The 22,627-nt window shown below is 32.1% G+C and overlaps 1 protein-coding gene across 1 annotated transcript; it reads right to left on the bottom strand.

Moving 5' to 3' along the window:
• Nucleotides 1–8,249: 8,249 nt before the first annotated feature.
• LOC108561291 lies at nucleotides 8,250–15,993 on the bottom strand. Its single transcript, XM_017919161.1, has 2 exons — nucleotides 15,793–15,993; nucleotides 8,250–12,450 (listed from the first exon to the last, which is right to left on the bottom strand). The coding sequence occupies exons 1-2, from the start codon at nucleotides 15,991–15,993 to the stop codon at nucleotides 12,391–12,393; spliced, it is 261 nt and encodes an 86-aa protein (XP_017774650.1). The 3' UTR covers nucleotides 8,250–12,390.
• Between the last annotated feature and the right edge of the window lie 6,634 nt (nucleotides 15,994–22,627).

Below are 22,627 nucleotides of genomic sequence, written 5' to 3'. Positions count from 1 at the left end.
TAGTGAAATTGTTGAAAATTTCTTTTATTCTCATAGAAACACATAAAAACATTTCTCATATAACGCAATTTGCGTAACGCGTCATTTCTATAGAACCTAACAGCCCTTGTTTAGGCAGAAGTGGTATTCACTTTGTATATTTTATTTGACATACTTATAAAGTATATGTATCATATATCCTACACAAAGAATTATAAAAACGGTTACTCATTAAAACACTGTTTTCAACTTTTTTAACTCACGGTACACTTAAACCAATAGTTTCTCGGCATATTTAAATTATGATGCTGTTTTAATTATTATAAGTACCCTTATTGTGTTTTGAACTTCCATAGAAAATAATTTTATTCATGTTTAATAAATGCGGTACATTTGCAAATCTAGTTATTTAGATTTATTTGTTTTAATTGACTTATGGTCAATAGTCCATTGCAGTGGTTGTATTTTTGTTTTCTTATCATTATGATTATGTAAAAAAATGTTTAATTTAGTTTTGACTGGTGCAGTAAAGATTAGTATTATTTATACGTCGTCTGAGTTTATTAATAAACTATAATAAAATTGCTTACTTTTTAAAGTCATGTGTTACTTTATATCACCTTTCCTCTACTCCTCGATGATAAAACTACAAAGTATCGAAACATACAATAAACTCCGGGACACGACAAGAATTCAAAATGTTTTTTTTCATAAAGTATGTAGCGTTTTGATATCTTCTATAAATTTCACGAATTTTTGGTAAACGAAAGAAAACTTACTTGGTTTTAATTGATAATGTTTTTAAAACGTGTTTGACAATGTTCTTAAAAAAAACAAACATTTTCTCTTGGCAGCAATTTGAACATTTCTGGTAGTTTTGTTTGGAGATTTTCATTATAATTATTCATTTTTAATATAAGTTTTTATATTAATATTAATTTTTAGATTAAGATTTTGATGATTTTAAAGTATAATAATATTTATTGCAAAAAATAAATTGAAAAATAAAAAATAACTTACCACAATACTAAAAATGATATTCAACTGCTGCAAAGGGAAGTTATTGCAATAATTATAATCAAAATAATTTATTCTATACGCGTACATGCATAATGCATTATTAATCATGGGCAACCAATGGCCTCATTACATATTTGTATAAGTAGTCTAATAATTAATTAATTAGTTAACAATAATCATTGTTTAAAAAAATAATATTTTGCTTTACTTAAAAAAAAAACCGAGAATATTTGCATCATTTTATTCGTTAATATTTTCAATTAAATAATCTCATTTTTGCAATATATTTTGATCGATTATTGTAATTTCTTCACAAAAAAAACAATATTATTTTAAAGTTTTTGTTTTGTATTTATTTCAAAATAAAATGATTAAAGATCAAATTTAATGTTTATTATAGGTTATTAATATTACTTAGTTTTCAAAATCGATATTAGTATCTAAATTTTATATAATTTTTATACATTAGTGATCTCAGTGGCGGCCAACTATTTCTATTATTGATTTATTTATTCTTATTTCAGTTATTTTTGTTGTAAACTAAATATATAAAGATCTTTTTTTTAATTGTACAAAGTAAACATCGTAGGATGGCATATACATGGAGCCTCGATCGAAAAATCCATACGATTACTTTTTGATGGAAAAAATGCCGTTCAAGTAAAGCAATGGCTTGGTAAGTGTTATGGGAACTCTTCTCCGTCGCCCAAATTTGGCAATTGTTACGGAAAACATAAAAAAGTCCAGAAAATGGTTTTGGCCGATCATAAATTGATGTTGCGTGATATAGCTGACACCCTGAAGATATCAGAAGGCAGTGTATTCACCATTTTGCATGAAAATTTGATCATGAGAAAGCTTTGTTCGAAATGGGTTCCGCGTTCAAGCTCAAAGTGGACCAAAAACAACAACGAATTGAAGGGTTTTTTCATGCGGTATGTAACAATAGATGAAACCTACACTCAAGAGTTTATGGTTAAGTCGATTCTGCAGCCGTTTAATTCAGATGGTAATATCAAATCGTAGTTTCCAGGCACGCTACCTACCAGCTGTTGTATGAAACTTGTATTACTGTGACGGGATTCACGGTAACTAGGTACATTGGCCAACATCCGCATGATCCCCAAACCAGGAAAAGATCTTACTTCACTGGAATCATACCGACCCATCTCTTTACTGCCGGTCTTGGGAAAACTGCTTGAAAAACTAATACACAAAAGGATCCTCAATCACTGTGCTGAACACCACATCATTCCAGAACATCAATATGGCTTCACCAAATACACCTCAACTCAACACGCTCTACTGAACCTGTCCACCCAGCTAGTCAACAACATCAACTCCAGATTCTACTCACCAGCACTTTACCTCGATATTCACCGAGCGTTTGATACTGTATGGCACAACGGCTTGCTCTTGAAGATGGAGAGAGACAACTTCCCGCAATATCTAATCGAACTAATACAGAGCTACTTGTATAAAAGAAGTGCTGCAGTCAAGATAAGGTCGACGCTCTCGGAGGCGGTGCGCATTGATGCCGGGGTCCCTCAAGACGCAATTCTCTTCCGACACTCTACTGCGCTGATATTCCCACCCCTGATGATGATTCCACTCAATTACAACAGTATGCCGATGATACGGTAATTTGGTCTTCACACCGTATCCCCGCCATTGCTATCGAATCCCTTCAAGAGGCCTGCCGGCGGTTGGAGTCATGGATGAGAAGGTGGAGAATAAAACCAAACCCCACCAAATCACAGTTTATTGGTTTCCGACACACCCTATGCAGCAGAAGATTCCCACACTGGGGATCAACCTTTGGAATGTCGACATCAAAAAATCTGACACCACTAAATATCTCGGCATCTTTCTTCATCGGAACCTCAATCAAAGTACGCAAATTGTAAACATTCTTAATCTCCGCTTCAACCTTAAAGCCTGCTTCAGATCCAAACTGTATCTTCCTGTTTAAAGAATGTTCTGACTTACTCTACAAATATGTGCTTCTTATCCTTATAATGTAATTTTTTTTATATATATAAAAATCTGTAACCCACAAACTGCGTGCTGAAAGAGATTAGGCTTAAGCAGTATGACTACTTATGTAAAACTCAAATATGTAACCCATTTCACATATAAATAAAAACATTTGAAGGTACATTGACAGCCATTTATGGGCAAATTCCGGTTTCATACCTATATAATAATTACACGTTATGGTGAAGATGAGGAAAGAATTTTTCAAAGAGTCCTAAATTAAAATAAGCGATATAGAAAGAATATTACAATTACTTGGAATTTTTATATTTATTTACTAGTATTTACTTTAATTTAGTTTGCATAATATTTCAAAGTTGCTGTCTACAAGTTCTATAATTATTTTCTGACGAGTTTTGTTACCACTTTTTACAAGTAATAATTCGTCTGCGGTGTTGTCTTTTAATTATTTCTTTAGTTATTCGTAGTTCTAAATAAATACCTTAAAAGGATATTTGCCTAATAATTTTGATGCACTTATTATGGTGCAATTATATTTAGAGTGGCAATAAAATAGAACAATCAGTATATACATCAATAATCATAATAGTGAAATGCTTGGCCACAACAATGCATTGTCATATGCACGTACTATTTGTTTTAAATTACAATTATTAGGCCAGTTATATAACAATAACGGCCAATCGGGCGTTTATGCATGAGTTATCCGTGAATGCGCTAAAACCATTAGTAATTAATTATTTCTTATTACGTGTAAAGTGTTTAAAACTAAAAGTGTTTTTCTATTTGTCAAAATTCCAATAGCTGATATGTAAATTAAAAAAATTATACATTCATTCGATTGTGGATAAACATGAGAGTTTTGAGAACTTTTTCAATCAATGATTTATTCCATTCGTTGATCGATTCCCATGTTCGGATCGCTTTTTATGCACGTAAGATTGTTTGATTAAAATAAGTAGGGGATACCCTATCGTAATAGAAATCAGACATTCATACATAAAATATACCACGACGGATAACTAAATTACAAAAAACTAATGTTGAAAAAAGAAAAAACATTACACTCAGTGGCAGCTACTGATAATAGAAACAGTTGCGGTCAAGGGCAACGAAAAATATTTTGTCAAGGTAAGGTTTTAGAGGGCGACTAATAGCCGAATGGTTAAGGGTGCTGGTTTGAGTCCTGGTCAATTCATTGTGAGCCCTCTAGGTGCTTGCAGCATTAAGGCCATCATTCATCACAAATGGATAGCTGCAGATTCACAGTCAAAGAAAATAGTGGAATCAATATACTACTGAAGTTAACCTACAAGACGACAGCCAATCTACAAATTAAAAAAATCATCATAAAGTTACCATTATCCACCGGGAAAGATTATCCATTTAATGTCAACCGCAAAATTAAATTTACTCAATGTTCACATTGATGAACAGATTGTGAATAAAATTATACTACATAAAAGAAAAAAAAAAGTTAGAGAAATATTAGTGGGACTCGTATCCTTATGGTTTAACCGCATATATGAAAATAAATATACTTATTATTTATACTCTATTAATTTCTATTATTTAATTAATTATAATATTGTTTTTGTTCTCATTATCAAAATGACTCTATAATTTCAGTTTCATTATAAAACAAAAAGTCCGTAAATATGTTAACTACCCTAAGAAGAATACTTTTTATTTAATGTTAATTTATATAGTGAAGCTAGGATTTATTACAGGTTTTGTTTAAAAAAATAAATGCATTTGAACACTTAGAAAAGGAAAAATCTAATGAAATTAAGTTAAATCCGTAAAAGTCTGAATTTGTTTATTCCTAAAAGTTTTTATTTGCCTTATAAAACCATAATGCATAAGTATTTATGAAACTTAAATAAATACTATTACTATCATATATGTTACTGTTATATATAATTATTTTTAGGTTGATTCTTATTCAATTATATTTTTTGGTTCACGACGTGACGAGATAATCATAGTTGGTTGAACAAAGTGTATTTGAATATTCAAATGAGCTCTCTCGTAGTATGATCCTCGTTGGATTGCAGTAAGCTATGAAGATTTCTATTTAGGGCGCAATCGGGAATATTCACTAGGTTCTAAAGACCAGAACTTCGAGGCTTAATAACCCTAACTACTCTAACTATGAAACATCATTGAAGTTAATGTTCTAGCAATTTACAAAATATCAATAACCATCTGTTGAATAAAAGGTAACAGTACACAGTGACATAATAAATTATTTATACTAAGCTCTAAGGCAATAATTATTTTACAATTAGATTGAACACAGAGAAGAGAATTATTTTTGTATTTTCTGAATTTATAAAATTAGATCTATAATCATTATTTACTATTTACTATTATTTTATGAAATAATTTTTGATCAATTATTGATAATTATAATTTATAGTAGATAAATACTTTAGATATACTTAAATGTTATAGTGAAACGTGTAAATATAAAGAAATTTAATTTATAACCTAAGGGACTTTTCTACTTCTATTATTCTAAATAAAAAAAGATAGAGATTTTATTTGTATTTTCCTAAAGTAAAAAATGTAAAATATTATTATTTAAAACTATTTTACTAATTAATTTATAATGAATTATTAATAATATTTTTTTTGTAACGTTTTTATAAAAAACTTCCAAATAAAATTAACTAAATAATAATTTAGCTAATGCAACTTGTTTATCCGTGATCCGGCGGCATAGCTTCTTTTTGTTGTTGTTGACGTCCTCGATATTCAAGTTTTCATTGCTGAAAACCTGGCATCTATTTTTTGTCAAAACCATAGGTCTGTTCGTCTCTGTCTGTTTTCTCAACATCTCTCTCGCTCTCATTATCTGTGGAATTTTGAATGCTGAAATCGCACTCTGAGCTCGTATCACACGCATATCTCCTGAAATGTTTTTGCTAGTAGTTTTTGGTCTTTCTTTGGCCGGCTGATAACTCGACTCACCGACCGAGTGTTGTAATGAAATAACGTCGCTATCCATATCAGGGTGACTCTCCTATTCGGGCCTAGCCCACTATTGTCTTTCTACCCTTATTTCGCTTCTTTTTTTTTGCAAAATACAGCAATTTAACATTCCATACACTACACTGCTTGAAACGGTTTAAAATACGTCCGCTCTCGTTCGAGTGTGCGACGAGACTAGTAATCATAATAGTTTCTTCGTGTCTTATAACGCATATTTTATATTATTTTGAATCATTAAAGCGTGAAATTAAAAATAAATTATTTTTGTACGGAAAGTCAGTAGCATTTTTCTGTATTTTTACAATATATTTTGTTTATTAAAGTATGTTTTTAGTTTCTTATTGTTTTCAACTATACACAAAATATGGACAGCCCAAATTATTTTTTATACAGCATACCTCGGATTGTGCGGTTTCTATCAGTGCGGATTCACTATAGTACTGTATTCAATATAGTATTTATTTAAATTTGTTATAGGGGCAAATAAAAACTTTTAGAAATAAACAAGTTCAGACTTTTACGGATTTAAATTTCAGACCAACCTAAATTTTTATTATGCGAAAATAAATTATAAAGTTAAAGTCTTCAAATAGTCCGGTTTCAAGCAGTGCATGATATTGGAGGAACCAATTATATTTATTTATATGAATAATATACTAATTTATGTTAAAATATCCACAACTATACCAATTATCGTAATTATTAACTTACCTCTCATTTTGCTTAATATGGAAATGTATATTGAAAGGGTGAAAATAAAACGCAGTTTAATTTTAGACTTTTTTTTATTATCTGAGGCATTAATTGTACACTTTTATAATAATATAGTTCTTCTCATTGTTTTCTTTTATATATAATAATAATAATATTTATACTTTAGTTATTTCATTATCATCATCAACATTATCATCAGTTTATTTCATGTGTTGTTAGTTTTTTTTTTAATAGAACTGTTAACCCCATACTCTTAAGAATGTCACACACCAAGGTGGCACTGTCACGCGTCTTCATAATATACAGTTATAATTATAATATATATTTTTTTATTTACCATATATATATAATAGGGCTAATAAAATATATATATATATTTTTACACTTAATATTCCGCAATAATCATATATTTATGTAATTCAGTATTTCTCATCAGAGGAATTGGAAAAAACTCGAGTTTACATTGACTTAAGTGTTAACTAGTTTTTAAGTAACGGAAAATGGAAACGGTTGTCTTGTTCGAAGAAAAAGGGGAATATGGATAGTGGATAGATCAGAGCGTGGACAGTACATGCGACGATTTTGGTTTTTACCTTTTCATACTTTCTGTCAAATATAAACTGAGACCTAGTGACGTTAATCTGCTTAGAGGGAGAGAGAGAAAACATATAAGAAATTAACAATATTTGTTTTTTTTTTGCAATCAAGAGAGATCAAATAATATTTCTTTTTTCTTTCTTCATTGTTATCTTCTTCATATACATATAAAAATAGTTTAGGCCGTCTTGTATTTCATCTTCAGGATTCTCGCCGAAAATGCAATGTACCGGCCACAGGATTATCAATCGTCAATACTTCTGCTGTTGAGTTTGATTTCAGAAATTTGTCATATCTTTTTTTTTGTGTGTGTTTAAAGGGTCAACGGGGTGTCAGAAATACACACACATATATAAAGAGCTCGGAACATTCCATCTAATCAAAAAGAACAAAAATAGTAGTGTGTTATTGTTGCTGTTTTTTTTTTACTTAGTGGGATCAAGTCCCCCAAAGTGTGTGAGTGAGTGGGTGTGTGAACCGGGGAATTCCCGCGTCTTGTGCGTTGTGCTTTTACGAACAAACATTCAGAAATCAAAGTAGATGTGTAATAGGGTGCGCGACAAACATTCATTTGTTATATTTTTTTTTCCGAAACAGCCAACTACTCATAATTTGTGTTATTTTTGTTTGTTTGTTTATATAATAATAATATATACTATTTCTTCACATTTTCTCTTACATTAATATACATATATATATAATATTTATATAGACAACTTATATAGACGTAACACGTAAAAAATAAATTTTCTTTTCGATTTCACATTATTTTTTTGTTTAGTTTTGTATTTAATTCTAAATATACTTCTGTATCAATCAATTATGTGCATTAAGTGGGGGGTGCATCTTATATAATCAATCATCTTCTCATGGTTTCTTTTCTTTTGTATCTCATTCATTTATAAATAATAGCTTTCCTTACTATTGTGTAGTGAATATTCTTGTTTTTGTTTGTATATATTTATTTTTTATTTATTAATTATTACTTTGGGTCTCCTTAAACTTAAAACGAAACAATGAACAACAAAAATAAATGTTACTTGAAGAATTTGTACGAAAATTATTGCGCGAATTTCCCATTGATATATTTATATTTATTATTACTTTGGTTATAAATGACTTTTTTTTATTACTTCGGTTGCCTTTATTTACAAGGAGCACAAAAAATAAGAGATTTTTTTTGGTAATTAGTAATAGTGAATGGTTTAGGGATAACGGACGATGAATTTCGTAAGCGCCCAAGAGCACTCATCATCATCATCATCAACTATTAATCCCTCTCTCTTTAAATACAATTATATCACAAGTGTTCAGTAAGTCGGCGTGAAAAACGAGGGAGGAAGGGCCTTCGTGTACAAAAATATTTTCTCATCATCATCATTATTATTATCTTCATCATCAAATTATTTTGCGAGAATTTTGATAAACGAAAGTTAAATGTTTATAGTTCACGTTATTTAATTTTATGTTATTTTCTTTTTAAGGCTGCGCTTATTCTCTTGAATAATTATCATATTTTTTGCACGCGAGTTCTGCCAAGGCTTTGTCTATACTTCATTCTTACCTATACTCTATATAATACTTCATCTTTGTTTGTTTTTTTGTTAAGGAGCCCAAATCAACTGAAGCGAACCCAAGAACAAAATCATTTTTTTATCACATTGGCTCCTTTATTTTTAATTTTGATTAAGGAACTAAACTGTAAAAGTTAAATCGCTTAACATATTTAATGTGAGTAATTTATTTGTTCTTACATATTTATTTTTAACTTTTCTCATTTCTTTCTGGTGCAGTCGTGCTTTTGGTGCGGTGCAGCATTTGAATTAAACAACTACGTAAATAGGAATGTTAACTAAACTGTTTTTTTTGTCCTCTCTTCACTTATTATTTTTCTTATCATTTCTTTTTATATATATATTTTTTTTGTTTATCCAATGTTTAGTTTTGTCTTTGTGAAACGCCGCCAATGACCCTGAGTCGAAGAATTGAAGGAAATGCAAAGATTTGCATGAATATTTTAGTGAGTTTCAGTTACTATTATTTTGTTGTTATTTGTAACTTTTTCTGGTATCCGCGGGGCGGCGGTTTTTTGCGAAAACGTGAGGAGGAGCGGAGGCCGGACGTGCGTTTGTTGCACCGACGTCGCTCATCCGAATTTCCCCCAGGTTATTGACCGATTTCGCGCGCGCGGAAAAAGGGGAAAACTGTTTTCGGGGCGAGAAGACGCCGACGTCGCCGGAATCGATGACGTGTCGTCAGCCAATGCCATCCTTCCCCCCTGCTGATCGAAAATTTCGCCCTCTCCAAAATCAAAAAACAAGAAATTGCATTAAAAAAAACCACATACATAATAGATAGTACATAGAGATCAGTTGGTACAACAGTTGTGTAGGCCGATGCGTTCGATTCCTCATTCATCATCATCAACTTTTACATAAATAAATTAACAATGGAACGTGTTGGTAAGTGTTTGTGATTCAGACTTTTGTAAATTATACAACTATATATATTTATATAAATCGAATTCTTCATCATCATTCAACTAAAGCTAGGCAAAGACTAAATGAATCCTTTTTTGGCGTAAAAACGTTGGCGGAGGCCGCTCATCCCTGACGATAAACGGAAAGAAAGGAAAGCGCGGGCTTGACTTGCGCCCCTAAATTTCCAAAAAAAAAAATAGCAAATCTCGCCAGTCCAATGTAATCGAAAATGTTCAAAACAAACCAAATTTAGTCATGCATTAAAGGTGATAATTAAATGGAAGCGTTCTTCATATGCAGGGTCACGAAAAGCCCAATCGAAACGTCCATAGAATCTTCTCCGTGAAGATTCAATTTAACCTCAGAAAAGAAAGAATGTTTCCCATGTCGATCATAAACTGAATTGATTTCAACTCAATTTTTTCGACCAACGTATAATTTGGGAAATCTTTCGACTAAAGTTAACTTAGAGTTATTCAATTAAACTTTTGTTGTCAAGACCCAAAACTTCTTCATTTTTTTTCTTACTTGACTCTATTAATTAAAGGTTCAAATTATTCCAATCTTATTTGGCGATTTTCTTTGATAAATTCCATACCTCTTTATCAAATAAAGTTAGAGAAAATGTGTTTTCTGTAGATTTGAAATTTGCATTCAAAGTAAATTCTTATTTAAGAAAAAATCCCCGTTATAAGATTAAAACTATGAACCTCAATTTAAGATGTAATTGTTTGATTCTTGTTGATTTAGTAAACTAAATTTGATTTCTTTCATTTTTTTTGATCGATTTGTACCAAATTTTTTGTGAGCTTTAGGTCGCAGATGAGGAAATGACCATAAAAATCGTCGCCCGGAAAATGATTGCAAAACTGGTCCGAACAACAACAAAAAATTTGGCCGAAGCGAATATCGGTGGCTCAGGATGGAAACACCTCCGAAGCGGTGGTGTCTCCACCTTCCGACATCGTCTGGCCAAATATTCAAAACCCTTCTCCATCTCCTCCATCTACCTTCAAGAACGAACAGGAAGTTAAACAAACCGAACAGATTGCAGTCATCGCAGTACATTATTGGCCGGGCGACGATCCAGCCTCAAGGTATTTCCTGATCCGACCCAGCTGCGACCACAAAAGTGATCCGAAAATCGAACCAGCAACATTTTGCGCGTCTGATCAAGATTCATTTACATTGACTAAAATCTACAGAGTGCTAGAGAGATTATCTTTTATATTTTTTCCATGCACAAATACATTCATTTATTTCCAATACGATAATTATGTTTAAATATTTTTGAAATGGACACCGAAAGCTTAAGACTCAACGTCAACATTCATTTTATCATTAATATTACTTAAACTACGATTTTTTTTTGTCCTTATATTTAAAGATTAAGTATATATGTGTATATATTTTTATATATATTTAGAGGGTGCTTGATCTCTTGATCGGACTGAGTTCGAGTTCGGGTCCTTTTTGCGGTGCGGATTTGATCATCTGTTGGGGATTTTTAAGGGGCGCAAGGCTAGGCCGCAGTGCCTCTCTTAACGCGTTCTTAGTATTGTTTAAGAAAAATCGAAAACAAGTTGCTGCCAAGCCGCCGCCCCGAAGCCACGCCAATAACAATAACAGTAGATAAATTTGTAACAAACAGGCTTTAACATCTTATCATCATCATCACCATTTCTCGCATCCAAAAAACTTAACTTTCTTTCTAGAGTAAAAAAGGAATCCTTCTACAGAGCACCAATGCGACTGTCTTGGGTATTGTGTCTCGAGAACGAAGTAGGAGGGAAACTGAAGGTAAAAAAGAGATCCGGTATACTTTTCATGATTTTGCGGTTGAAATTTGAGGAATGTGGGTAGTTTTCTTTGGTAAATTGGAATGACTACAAGTAAAGAGATCGGTCAGGAATAGTCGGCGAGATGGTCGCTTCCTCTTCTTAGACTCCTCCATTTCTCAAGAGGAAAATCGCGTCTCGCCAAATCATATATGCACTTGGTGGGACGTAAGGAAATCGGAGATAAATTAAGTAAAAACATAACGGACGGACGGGCGACGCGTCGCGGCTGTCTCGCCGCACCTGACCGCAGTCAAGATTCATCATCTTCATCATCATCGTTACCATTATCATTTTCAACGTTATCATCATCATCTCATAATCTTTTTAGTTATCTTCAATTTTTAATTATTTTTTTTACAAGTCTTATAACTCTCTGTATACAAAGTCAGGCCTGTTGGGGGAACTATGAAGGGCTGTCCCCTGAGGCGCGCGGACCTGACTTTCGGGCGCTTCAGGGGTGCCTATTTCTCTCTATGAACGTCGATCGTCATCATCGGTTTCGCAACGATGGGAAGGGCATAAAATCATAATTGTAATAATCGCAAAAATGGGTTATTAGATATCGGAGTTTTGTTTTGTTTTTTCTTTGCTTCCTAATTACATGTAGTTATGATTTTATGGCAGAGGATGAACTTGAAAGTAGTAAGACAATCGGAAAGTAGTCGGTTAATCATCTCCAAAGCAAAGTGGACGTAGAATAAAAGAACAACCTAATCTTTGTAGAGGGAGGGGAGGTCTGCTGTTTTGGGAATTGCGTTTACCGCTTAACGCCCCCTTGCCCATCGCAGGAGCGCATCGGCGAGGACGTCCAAATGAGCCTTAGTCTGAAACAGAAGAGCAGAACGAACAAATTACAGAGTTAATAAATGCAATGCCCTTTCGGCGACGGCGGTGAATTAATAAGCAATTCGTTGCACGGCTTAATTTAATGCAAGCCATATTTCACCGTTGACAGCTCAATCTCATTCCACGCTTTTACTGCGAGTATGCAGGACGAGACGACGAGTATGAAAAAGTTTAAACAAATACAACGCGATTTGTATTAATTTCGGGCCCACGCGGCATTCGCGCTCTCGGATGGAAGGCGGCGAATTGTCTACGACGTCAGCCATCCATTCATTACGACTACACACACATGCATTATGACTCTACACGACGAGAGAGTAAGAGGAAAAGAGTATGTGTGCGAGAGGGATGAGTAAGTCAGGGGTGGCGGCGTCGGTGGCGACGGCATCCGTCTCTCGTTGACCCAAAAATACATCCGCCGCCCCCGCACGCTCCATACAACTTGCAAATCGCCAAACTTCCAACAGCCCTCCGCCATCTCTCGACAATAAAGACGAAACGGGAGCGACGGAATTATTATTTATGCAAAACCGCTTTTGCCGAGCGCACGGCCCTGATTGAGAGAGTACAGCTTTTGTTGTAATTCCGAGTTAATACATCAAACACATACATTCGGGCACGCACGGATCGCGGATAGATTGGATTTGTGTCGGAATCATCCCCCCTGGGGAGAAACCGGAATAGATGCATCCATATTGAACAGTAACACTGCACGCGTGGGCGTGTGTGGGGAAAGAGCGAGAGAGAAAGAAAAACTTACTGAAAAACCTGGCACCATACAGGACTAAATCAAAGTTACCTTTGACATTATTATTTCAAAATCCAATATTTAATTAATAACGCATACATATTTTACCTATTGTTTTAATTAAACTCTCGTGCGTTATCGCATTTAACACTGATTGCTTAATAATACTTCTTCCTAAATCAGAATAATAAAAATAAAATATGTTCAATTTAATTTGAGCACCTTTTTTACTTCTGGCCATTTTTTTTTGCATAAAACTCCATTTAAGAATTTCTGAAAGTTTTCATTCATTGTTATTCAATTATTTCAATTGCGTTTTTAATAGAGTAATTCTTTCTAAAAGTTTTAATTGTTATTTCCTCTTTATCATCTAGTTCAAGTAAATTGCGTAATGTTCGATGCAGATAATAATCTTTGAATTACTCCATGATCCAATGAATCAGGGAAGTTGTGATTACTGGAAACATTAGCGGACTTCGTTATCAGACGTAACTTTAACCTACGTATGACTGTATTTACTTTACATCTTTTGGATAATTTATGTATATAAATTATTTGAAGTGAAATTGTTGGAACAATTTCAGAATAACTACAGACAAAACAAACGGTTCTTTTCGCCCAAATATTATAAGTTATTTGCATTAATTTTAAATACAACTTTTTGAAATGCATATCAGCATTTTTTATATTACTTTATCAGTTTTTTCTTTTTCTCATTATATAATACTTGCAATTCAAATCGTCATTATTAAACAAATTAAACAAATACTCTGCTATAAAGTAATGATCAGTTATTTTTTTTTATTACATACAATTCGAAACAGGGATTCGAATATAATTGAATGTAATTTGAGTCTTCGTCTTCGCGAATGGAAGAAACAATCACGGGAATTTCTCATCTATTTTCGTCAAAAGTTGGATTCCGAGATAAAAGCGGATTGAATTCCCGGTGGAATATCCAGCCGGAATGGAATTGCGACGGAATTATGAAAATGTACGTTTCGTGTCGCCCGTGGCATCGATCACCGGAAGCCGGCAAAAATAAATAAATGTAATAAAAAAATATATGATTGGAATGGAACGCAATTTTTTTTCAAAAATATACACTCCAAATAACAGTTGATAGTAATTACATTGAAAGCTCGACCAAATTTGCAATTTATTTTAGATATATAAAACAGCACTTTAAATTAACGATAATTAGTATCTAACTATTGATACAATATATATAAATTACAAAAAAAGCTACAATGTACAATAATATTTCAGGGAAAAGTTTATAACCTGATATCATATATTGTTCCGCAACTTGGCATCAGGTTTTATGCAAAAATGGAAACTTCAGGATATTCTTTTAACATGCATCATTTCTAACTTTTATTTGTGGTTCAATAAATATAATATTATTATGGCTGTGACGCAGCTTTTCAAGAAATACAAATAATCATGCATTCTTTATGTAAATTAACGTTTGTTTTTGTTCACATTTTTCACAATAAATATTACCGAATTTTATTCTAAAATAAAATTAACCCAGTAACCTTTTGTTGAACTCTTTCAATGCTAGAATTGTCTTTATTGTCATGAATTTCGTAACATCTAGTATTGGGTATGTAGATTTGTTTTATGGTCAAACCATAAGTTTTCTTTTTTTTTGAGAAAATACTTTTAATAATATGATAATTTGTTCAATAAATAAATGAAACCCTTAGTATAAAAATATATATCTCAAATAATAGGAGAATTAATTAATATTGGGTAAAGTAAAAAGTTTTGAGCGTTTTGTCCCATACATTGAGCTTCTTCTTGATATCAGCCTTATGCAAATGGTTCCAAACGATTTTCTGGCTAATCTGACAATGGAATAAGTGCTCGCATACCGGTCCAAAGATTTCCAAGATTTTATCAACATTTTTGACGATTGGCCTGTATCATCTTCGACGTCCTTATTACCAGAACGGAAGCGTTGGAACTAACGCTTTGCTATTGCATTCGATACTGTATTGGGTTCATAAACAACATTTTTTTGGCCGTCTGCTCCGCCTTTTCCGTTGGTCGTAGTGGTACTGAAAAATGTATCGAATTTTGTCTTTTCTACCTTCATTTTGCAACGCTCTAACACACAACTGGATTCACTAAACACAAAACTGCCAAAGAAAGCGTCATGTCACCTTTAAGTCATAGAATGACAAGATGCAACGTATACATGTTGAGAAATGGCTCACTAAAGCCATCTAACGAAAGAAGCTCAAAACTTTTTACTTCACGTTAAATATGTCAGTGAATATATTAATTTTTTTGTATCTAGTACAAAAGCAAGTGGACATTCAATATTTAATTCTTATAATTTTTGTAGTTGAAAAATATTTATAAAAAATATGTACAAAAATCTAATTTTAAGAAGTTGATGTATACGCCTGTTATGTTTTAGATAAAATTGAGGATATTTTGAAGAATTAAATTCATAAAACGGCATTTGCAAATTATGCCGATTTTCTATTTTGTGCTTGGTAGATTAAAAAAGAAACTAGTTTTTTTTTATCATAAAGAATAGAATAGTATAATTTCTTACCGTCTTGTAGAACATGCAACTCTTGCGTTCCTCGTCCTCGCCGGATGGACAATCTATGAATCCATCGCATAGAACGTGGTCGTCTATGCAATGGAAGCGACCCTGCCTATCGGGCGTCGGGCATCCGAAACGTTCCATGCCGTCATCCCCGGGCGGACACTCTGTAACAGAAGAGGAAACCGGAAAACCGGAAACGACCATTAGACACTTCCTACTGTTGCTACGGCTGCTATTAACATTATTGCAACGATTATAACTATGCTCCGAGCACGGATTGTTATCGGCCACCCGCTGACGGTGCTGCGGGTGCTCAGGACGCGTAAGTTGCGCTCGTTACTGCTGACATGGGCAGCTATCGACCATTGCCTAAGGTGGATCGAGGAAGGTGGTTTCGTCCTCTTTTTTTATCCACGAGAAACGCGCAGGGGGTGAGATCGTTCGCATAACGACCGTAGACCGACCGATAATGGCCACAACATAAACACGTCTCTGGCACACATATCAGAATCATCCCAGATACTTTTTTTTTATAAGATAACAATATAAAAATAATATCAACACATTTTACAGACATCAGTAAAATATAATTGTAGTATTTCGGTCAATAAAATGCCTATAAGTTAAATCCCAAATTTAGCAAAATTCTACATCTTCTAATGATAAAAATAACTAGTTTTATGTTAACTTTGTAGTGATATAATAACAGAATTATAGTTAAATTTAACAATAATCAATTTAAAGGAACTTGACAATAAGTCAATTTTAACAAAATTATATTTTCGTTGAAGAAGAAATAATATAATAAATAATATTTTTATAAAAAAATCTTAAGCAATAAATGTATACTTTATAGTTAAAAACGGGCACTTATTAAACTGTGAAGTATACAAATTGCTAATTTATGTTAAACTAAATGTACACAAGGCTTTCATTAACTAATATGAAAAGTGTTTATTAAAATAAATATAATCTTTATGAAACACGTTATATGACTATAAATATATTTTTATTTTATTATTATTATTATTATGATTATATATACTTCATAATATTTATAATTATAAAGTAAAAATAGAAAGCGATTAGATTAAAAAAATATCAAAATAAAGTTTATTTATTATGTTTTTACAAATGTTTTGTTTACAACAGTCCATATATTGTTGAATTGCGTGTTTGTATGAATTAGTGCATTTTCTGACATTTCTGCACATGTAATTTAGATGCTGTAATTTGTTGTTTAAATTTAGTGAATTTAGATGGAACAAATAAGTAATTAAATTGATATATATCGTGTAACCGATACGGGATCAAATTTAACTTGGACCATTAAATTGCGTCAAAATAGTAACGTGAACTGCAGGGATAGAATTAATTAGTTAAGGACCCGGGATAATCGACTGACAAATATGACCGGTTATTGGAAGATCTGCCCAATAAATCGGCGATTTATTGCTACGCAAGTAGAGACCATAATCAATAACCGGTAATTGCACATTAAAGCTTTATCAAGCGGAGGAAAGACAAGAACGGTCCCATTACATACATACATATAATACACTACACTAGCCTCGCCTCCATTAAGGAAGATCTTAATCTAAACCACTCCGAGAATTTATATCGACGATCATAAATACGTCGGACGTTAAAAAATCTATTTGGATTTATTCAAGTAATTGGATTTTAATATCAACATTTTCATCATTGACAAATAATAGATACAGAAATACCATTCGAATGGTCGTATTAAGACGATTTGTTTGTATATGACGAGTATAAATCTATATACGGTTTTCTGTTAAATATTTCTTTGGGAAAATAAAGCAATTTACTTGAATGATTACACAATGATATTCCATGAAGATTATACAGTATTAAATTTTTCTCTATATTTTATTTACATTCGATTGATTAAATCGACTAAATACAAAAAACTAAATAAAACTATTGAAAAAGGAAATTTAAAATTAAGTTTTAAGTGATGTTTTTTCAATGAAATTTGATTCACAAAATAGAAATTTAAATTCTAAATGCTACTAGTGTTCATTGATTGTTAGTATTTTATTTAATAAGAAAGTTTTCTCTTGACATATTTATACATACTATAGAAGAGCATTTTGTATACAAGAAGCTTGTATGTGGTTGAGTTCAATTTGAATAATACTTGGAATTTTAGCAATGCTGACTTTAATTAGTATACGCAGATTAAAATTATCGCACGCATTAATCCGATTCGCGCAGTGGTGGGTTTTATCAAAGGCAATAAACCCCATTTTAATTGGACATCCCGCGACGCGTAAAAAAAGAAGTGGTGAGCAAAAAAGGAAGGCGTAGCACGCGTTTACCCTCAATGTAGTTTAAATTGCGTGCCGGTGAAGAAGTGTCGATAATGTGAAAATCAGGGAAATCAAGGTTATCGAACCACCACGGCAGGTAAAAATAAGTTCGGACCTTCTAAAAATAGTTGCGTGTTAAAAATGAAAAGGAAGGAAACTAATTGAAACTAGGAACAAGAAAATAAAAGTGGAAAATGACGGTTTGGCGTGGAAAAGTTTTCTCCACATTTGAAGCGCGCCCTTTAATTTGTGTGGATAGATGGATAGATGGATGGTATATGCGTGGGGATTGCATTCAGCCTGCTATTTCACAAAGTCCATTAATTATACATCTTGTATAATGCCTGAAAATAGAAGGACGAGAACGTGCGGTTGTATAACGCGAGAGTGGAAATAAATAAAAGTATGTCTGTGACGTTCGATATTCCATCAATAAGAGCGGATAATAAAGTAAAGTGGTCGGCAATTACTTGCACGAGAGACACAACTGTGGAGGGAAAATAAATAGCGACGAATCGATAATCGAAAATTACCGGACACCGAAAATAGCATGGAATGGAAAATTTAATGTATGGTGGATGCGCCGGGTCGCTTTTCCTTCTCAACAAAAATATAGTCACGAGGATATTAATAAAACTTTTCCACTCGCTAATCGCAACTCTAATCTGCTTCATTATATATCTATATTTCGTTGCTGCTTTCTTTCATTAGGATAAGAAAATTTAATCTCAGCGGACGGGAAATTTTTGTACCGAAAAGTTGCCGGCGTCGTAGAAAAATCCGCGTGTGTATTTATAGCGTTTTCGTTCCACATTTTCTATTAATAAACTTTTGCGTTTCGACCGGCCGATTTTTCTATGTATACGAGTACCCCCATGAACCACCGAATGACGTACATTGAAAAGTTTCGTTCAATTATTAATCAGCGATTTGCATCGCGCACAGCGAAAATCGATCTTACACCACTTAACGAGGAGACCACAAATAAGAAGGAGCCAATGACTAAAAAATAGCGCTATAAATCAAACTTTCTGAAATTCTGTTGAACTTAGGCTTAGAGCGCACTCCGCTTTGTTTGTTTTCAGGCTTAGGCAGTGACCAAATTTAGCCTCGCTAAATTAAGCTTTCCAGATTTAATTTCACTCAAGTTTGTTCACCGCAATTTCCAGTAGGTGTTTCCATGCGAAATGATAATAAAATAACTTGCGAAAATTGCAATTCGATGTCGAAAATGCAATATCTTTTTATTATCTTATTTCTTTTTTGTTGTTGTCCACAAGCTTATCCAATTATATTGAAAACGGTGGCGATATTTTCCGTTTTACGGTTGTTTACTGCTAGTTTGCCGTCTTTAGTTACGAGTGTTTGTAATTGTTAATATTATTGGATGGAGCGTCGGGCCATATCTGGAAGTAAAGGGAGAAGAAAACAGACAAAAAAAATAACAAAAGTAAAACAACTTGATATAGTGTAAGGAGCGAACTTTCTTCAACTGGACGATCTCGTAGACTTTTCCCTTCATGCCGACGAACGACTTTTATTGATATCACTTCTACTTCTCGAGTGGCTACCATTATTTCCACCACACAGAAAGGAGAACTAAAGGGGAATCGAGACGAACAAAATAAATAAGCAAATTCAATTGTCCCAAGTCTGCAATTCAAATCAAATATGTTCCATCTATCATGTTTCTTTTTTATTTACTTCAATTTTCACCCAACATCTGAAAATAATCATGTCGAAACCATCAAATTCTGAAATTTATTTCATTTTATTTTAATATTGAATCTCTAAGTATTCGACAGTATTAAAAAAAATCATTTTACAAATTACAATGAAATTTAAACTTATTATGTTAGTATCATGTTAGTTATTGTTAATAATTGTATATAAATTAAATAAGTATTGTCATCTTCTGTTAAAAATAATTATTTTAATACGTTTACCTATTTTTAGAACACGTTCCTTATGACAAAACACATGTCTCTTTCGTATCCCTTTGTGACCTTAAAATAATATCAAACAATAATTTATTTTATCTGTATAATAACATTAATTTGTAATTAATAAATAATTGTAATATTTCTACAAATTTATTATTAAAAATTTATTATCATATTTTTTTAATAATTCATACGTATTTAGACACATTTAATAATATAATAGTAAAATATTATTTAAAACCACTAAAAACATAGAAACATTCATAAATTTTGTATATATTGTATACTATACTATAAGATGTTTTGGTATAGAAATGAAACTAGTACATTTGTATTCAGGATGTGCTGTTTCATTGAGCGCAGTTTACAGCGCTGGCTGTAAAATCCTTATTGTTAAATGGGATTATCACACCTTCCGCTATCTGGATTGCACTTTTATGATAGCAGTTGCAAGTACCTGATGGGTTAACGATCTCAAGAAGTGTTATTTTCATGACTTCAGCATAATCATCTTCTAGTATTCAAAATCGTCAATGGAATACTGTATTAGATTGGGTTGCTCGAAAACATGTAAACTAAAGAAACAATTTCATTTATAAGATTTCCAAATTTTAGATATTTATGCACTTAAATAATTAGTATTAACTATATTTAAAAATATATCATTTAATCACGTAATTGAAAATTACTAAGATTCAATAGATATATTTTTTATTATATAAATTACGATATTATAATGTAACATTGGCGATTAATTTTGTTAATCGAATAGTATTGGGATTGAAAAAAATCTAATAATAGTTTGATAAATGCGATTTCAGTTCCACGCTGACACTTTGAAAAGCCAATAAATCTTCAGTGGGGAGAAACGAAGAAAAATTACACAATTTTATAGTTTCACCGGAAAAATGATAAGTGAGAAAAATAATTCACTTTAGTCGAGATATAACAATAAATTTTAATTCAAACTTTCAGCTAATGACATATTCCTACGTTTTCAAATACGTTAAAAGCTTAATTTCATTTTTCTTGATTAGTATTCAGTTATTATAATAACTATTTTCTAAACCAAATAGAGCCTAATTTATTTTTATACACTCTGAATGATGAGGAAAACTTGATTATTTTTTAAGTTAAAAGGATGCATTATTTTTATTTAAACATATTTATTGATAAAAACATTGACCCAAGCCATTATACGGATTTTATCATAAATAACAGAAAAATATATTTATTACGATTATTATGATATTATTATTAACTAATAAAGGACAAGTATGTTTATTACTCTCTGGGAATTGTGTAAGAACATTAAGAAAATGTAAAAGTAATCCAATTTTAATTGAATAATATTCAAACTAGATTAAATGTAAATGTTAAATGACTTCAAATGAAAAGGCATGTAACAATTTCCGTCGAGAATACAAAAAAATAAACTAATAAAAAGGCAATCCGGAGTGTATTTGCTCGCAGATGAAGAAAAAAAACGAAAAAGTCTCTTTTGTGGTCGTAAAAGCTGCACTAAATGCAGTCCAAGTTTGCAGAGACCGGCTGGATTTAAAATTCCATAACGTTTATCCGCGTGGATGGTGGGAAAAGCTTAAAGTGCTTTTACTTCGCGGAATTCACGACCGGCGAACGCGCCTTTAATATGAAAAGCAAAGGAAAATGCGGGAGCTAAAATCGCGATGTAGCTTTTCCTTTTCTTTCTTACATGTTTCTTCTTCTATTTGTTTGTCTGATTTCTTGTCATTTTCTTTCGCTTTTGGTTTTGGTTTTCCGAGCACGTACAGCGAACGACCGACACTGCACTTTTGCATACGCGACAATCAATTCCGATTTTTCCTTCGCGCGCGTGTTTCTCTTCGCTCGCTGCGGTTTTTTTTATAACTTTTTCTTCGACACACCAGAAGTGATTTATCGCAGTGGCGGGGAAATTTATAATCGCGGAAATCCTGTCGCATACCGAGAAAAGGATCACATGGAAAACACGTATATTTATAAATAAAGATATCGAAAAATTTCCATTTTTCACTGAAGTTTCAAATTCAAAAATACAATAAAAAATTACAAACATCATTTTTTTTTAAATAGAAACAAATTAAGTCATTTCAATAAATATTAAAATTTAATTTTTTTTAATTTAAAAAAATTATTAGAAAATTGTATTTTATTAAAATATCTAAATCATTATTATAACAATATTAATTCAGAAAGTAATAAAGATTTTATTTTTATTTTTTTTTATTAATATTCTCGTGTCAATTTTCCGATCCAATTTGACTCGAAAAAAAACTAAACAAAGCACCACGTCGCTTTGAAAGCAGATTGAATGTGCTCAATCTGCTTTCAAAGCGAGAATTAACTCTCGAATTAAATTTGAAAGCATATTCGCAGGGGAATTACATACCGCTGGCAGGACGAATAAAATACGTGCGGAAAAGGACAGTCAAATTATGTTCGGCCTTTGTGCGCCCTCGCAATTTAAAGTTAAAAAAATATATAAAAAAGGATGCATTATTTTGTTTACTGTTTTTGTTTAATATTTGTTTGAAAATT

Source organism: Nicrophorus vespilloides, unplaced genomic scaffold (genome assembly GCF_001412225.1).
Source record: "Nicrophorus vespilloides isolate i.1.1-1 unplaced genomic scaffold, Nicve_v1.0, whole genome shotgun sequence".
NCBI classification, from domain to species: Eukaryota; Metazoa; Arthropoda; class Insecta; order Coleoptera; family Silphidae; genus Nicrophorus; species Nicrophorus vespilloides.
Note: the sequence above shows the minus strand (reverse complement) of the source record. Positions and strands in the feature narration are given on the sequence as shown.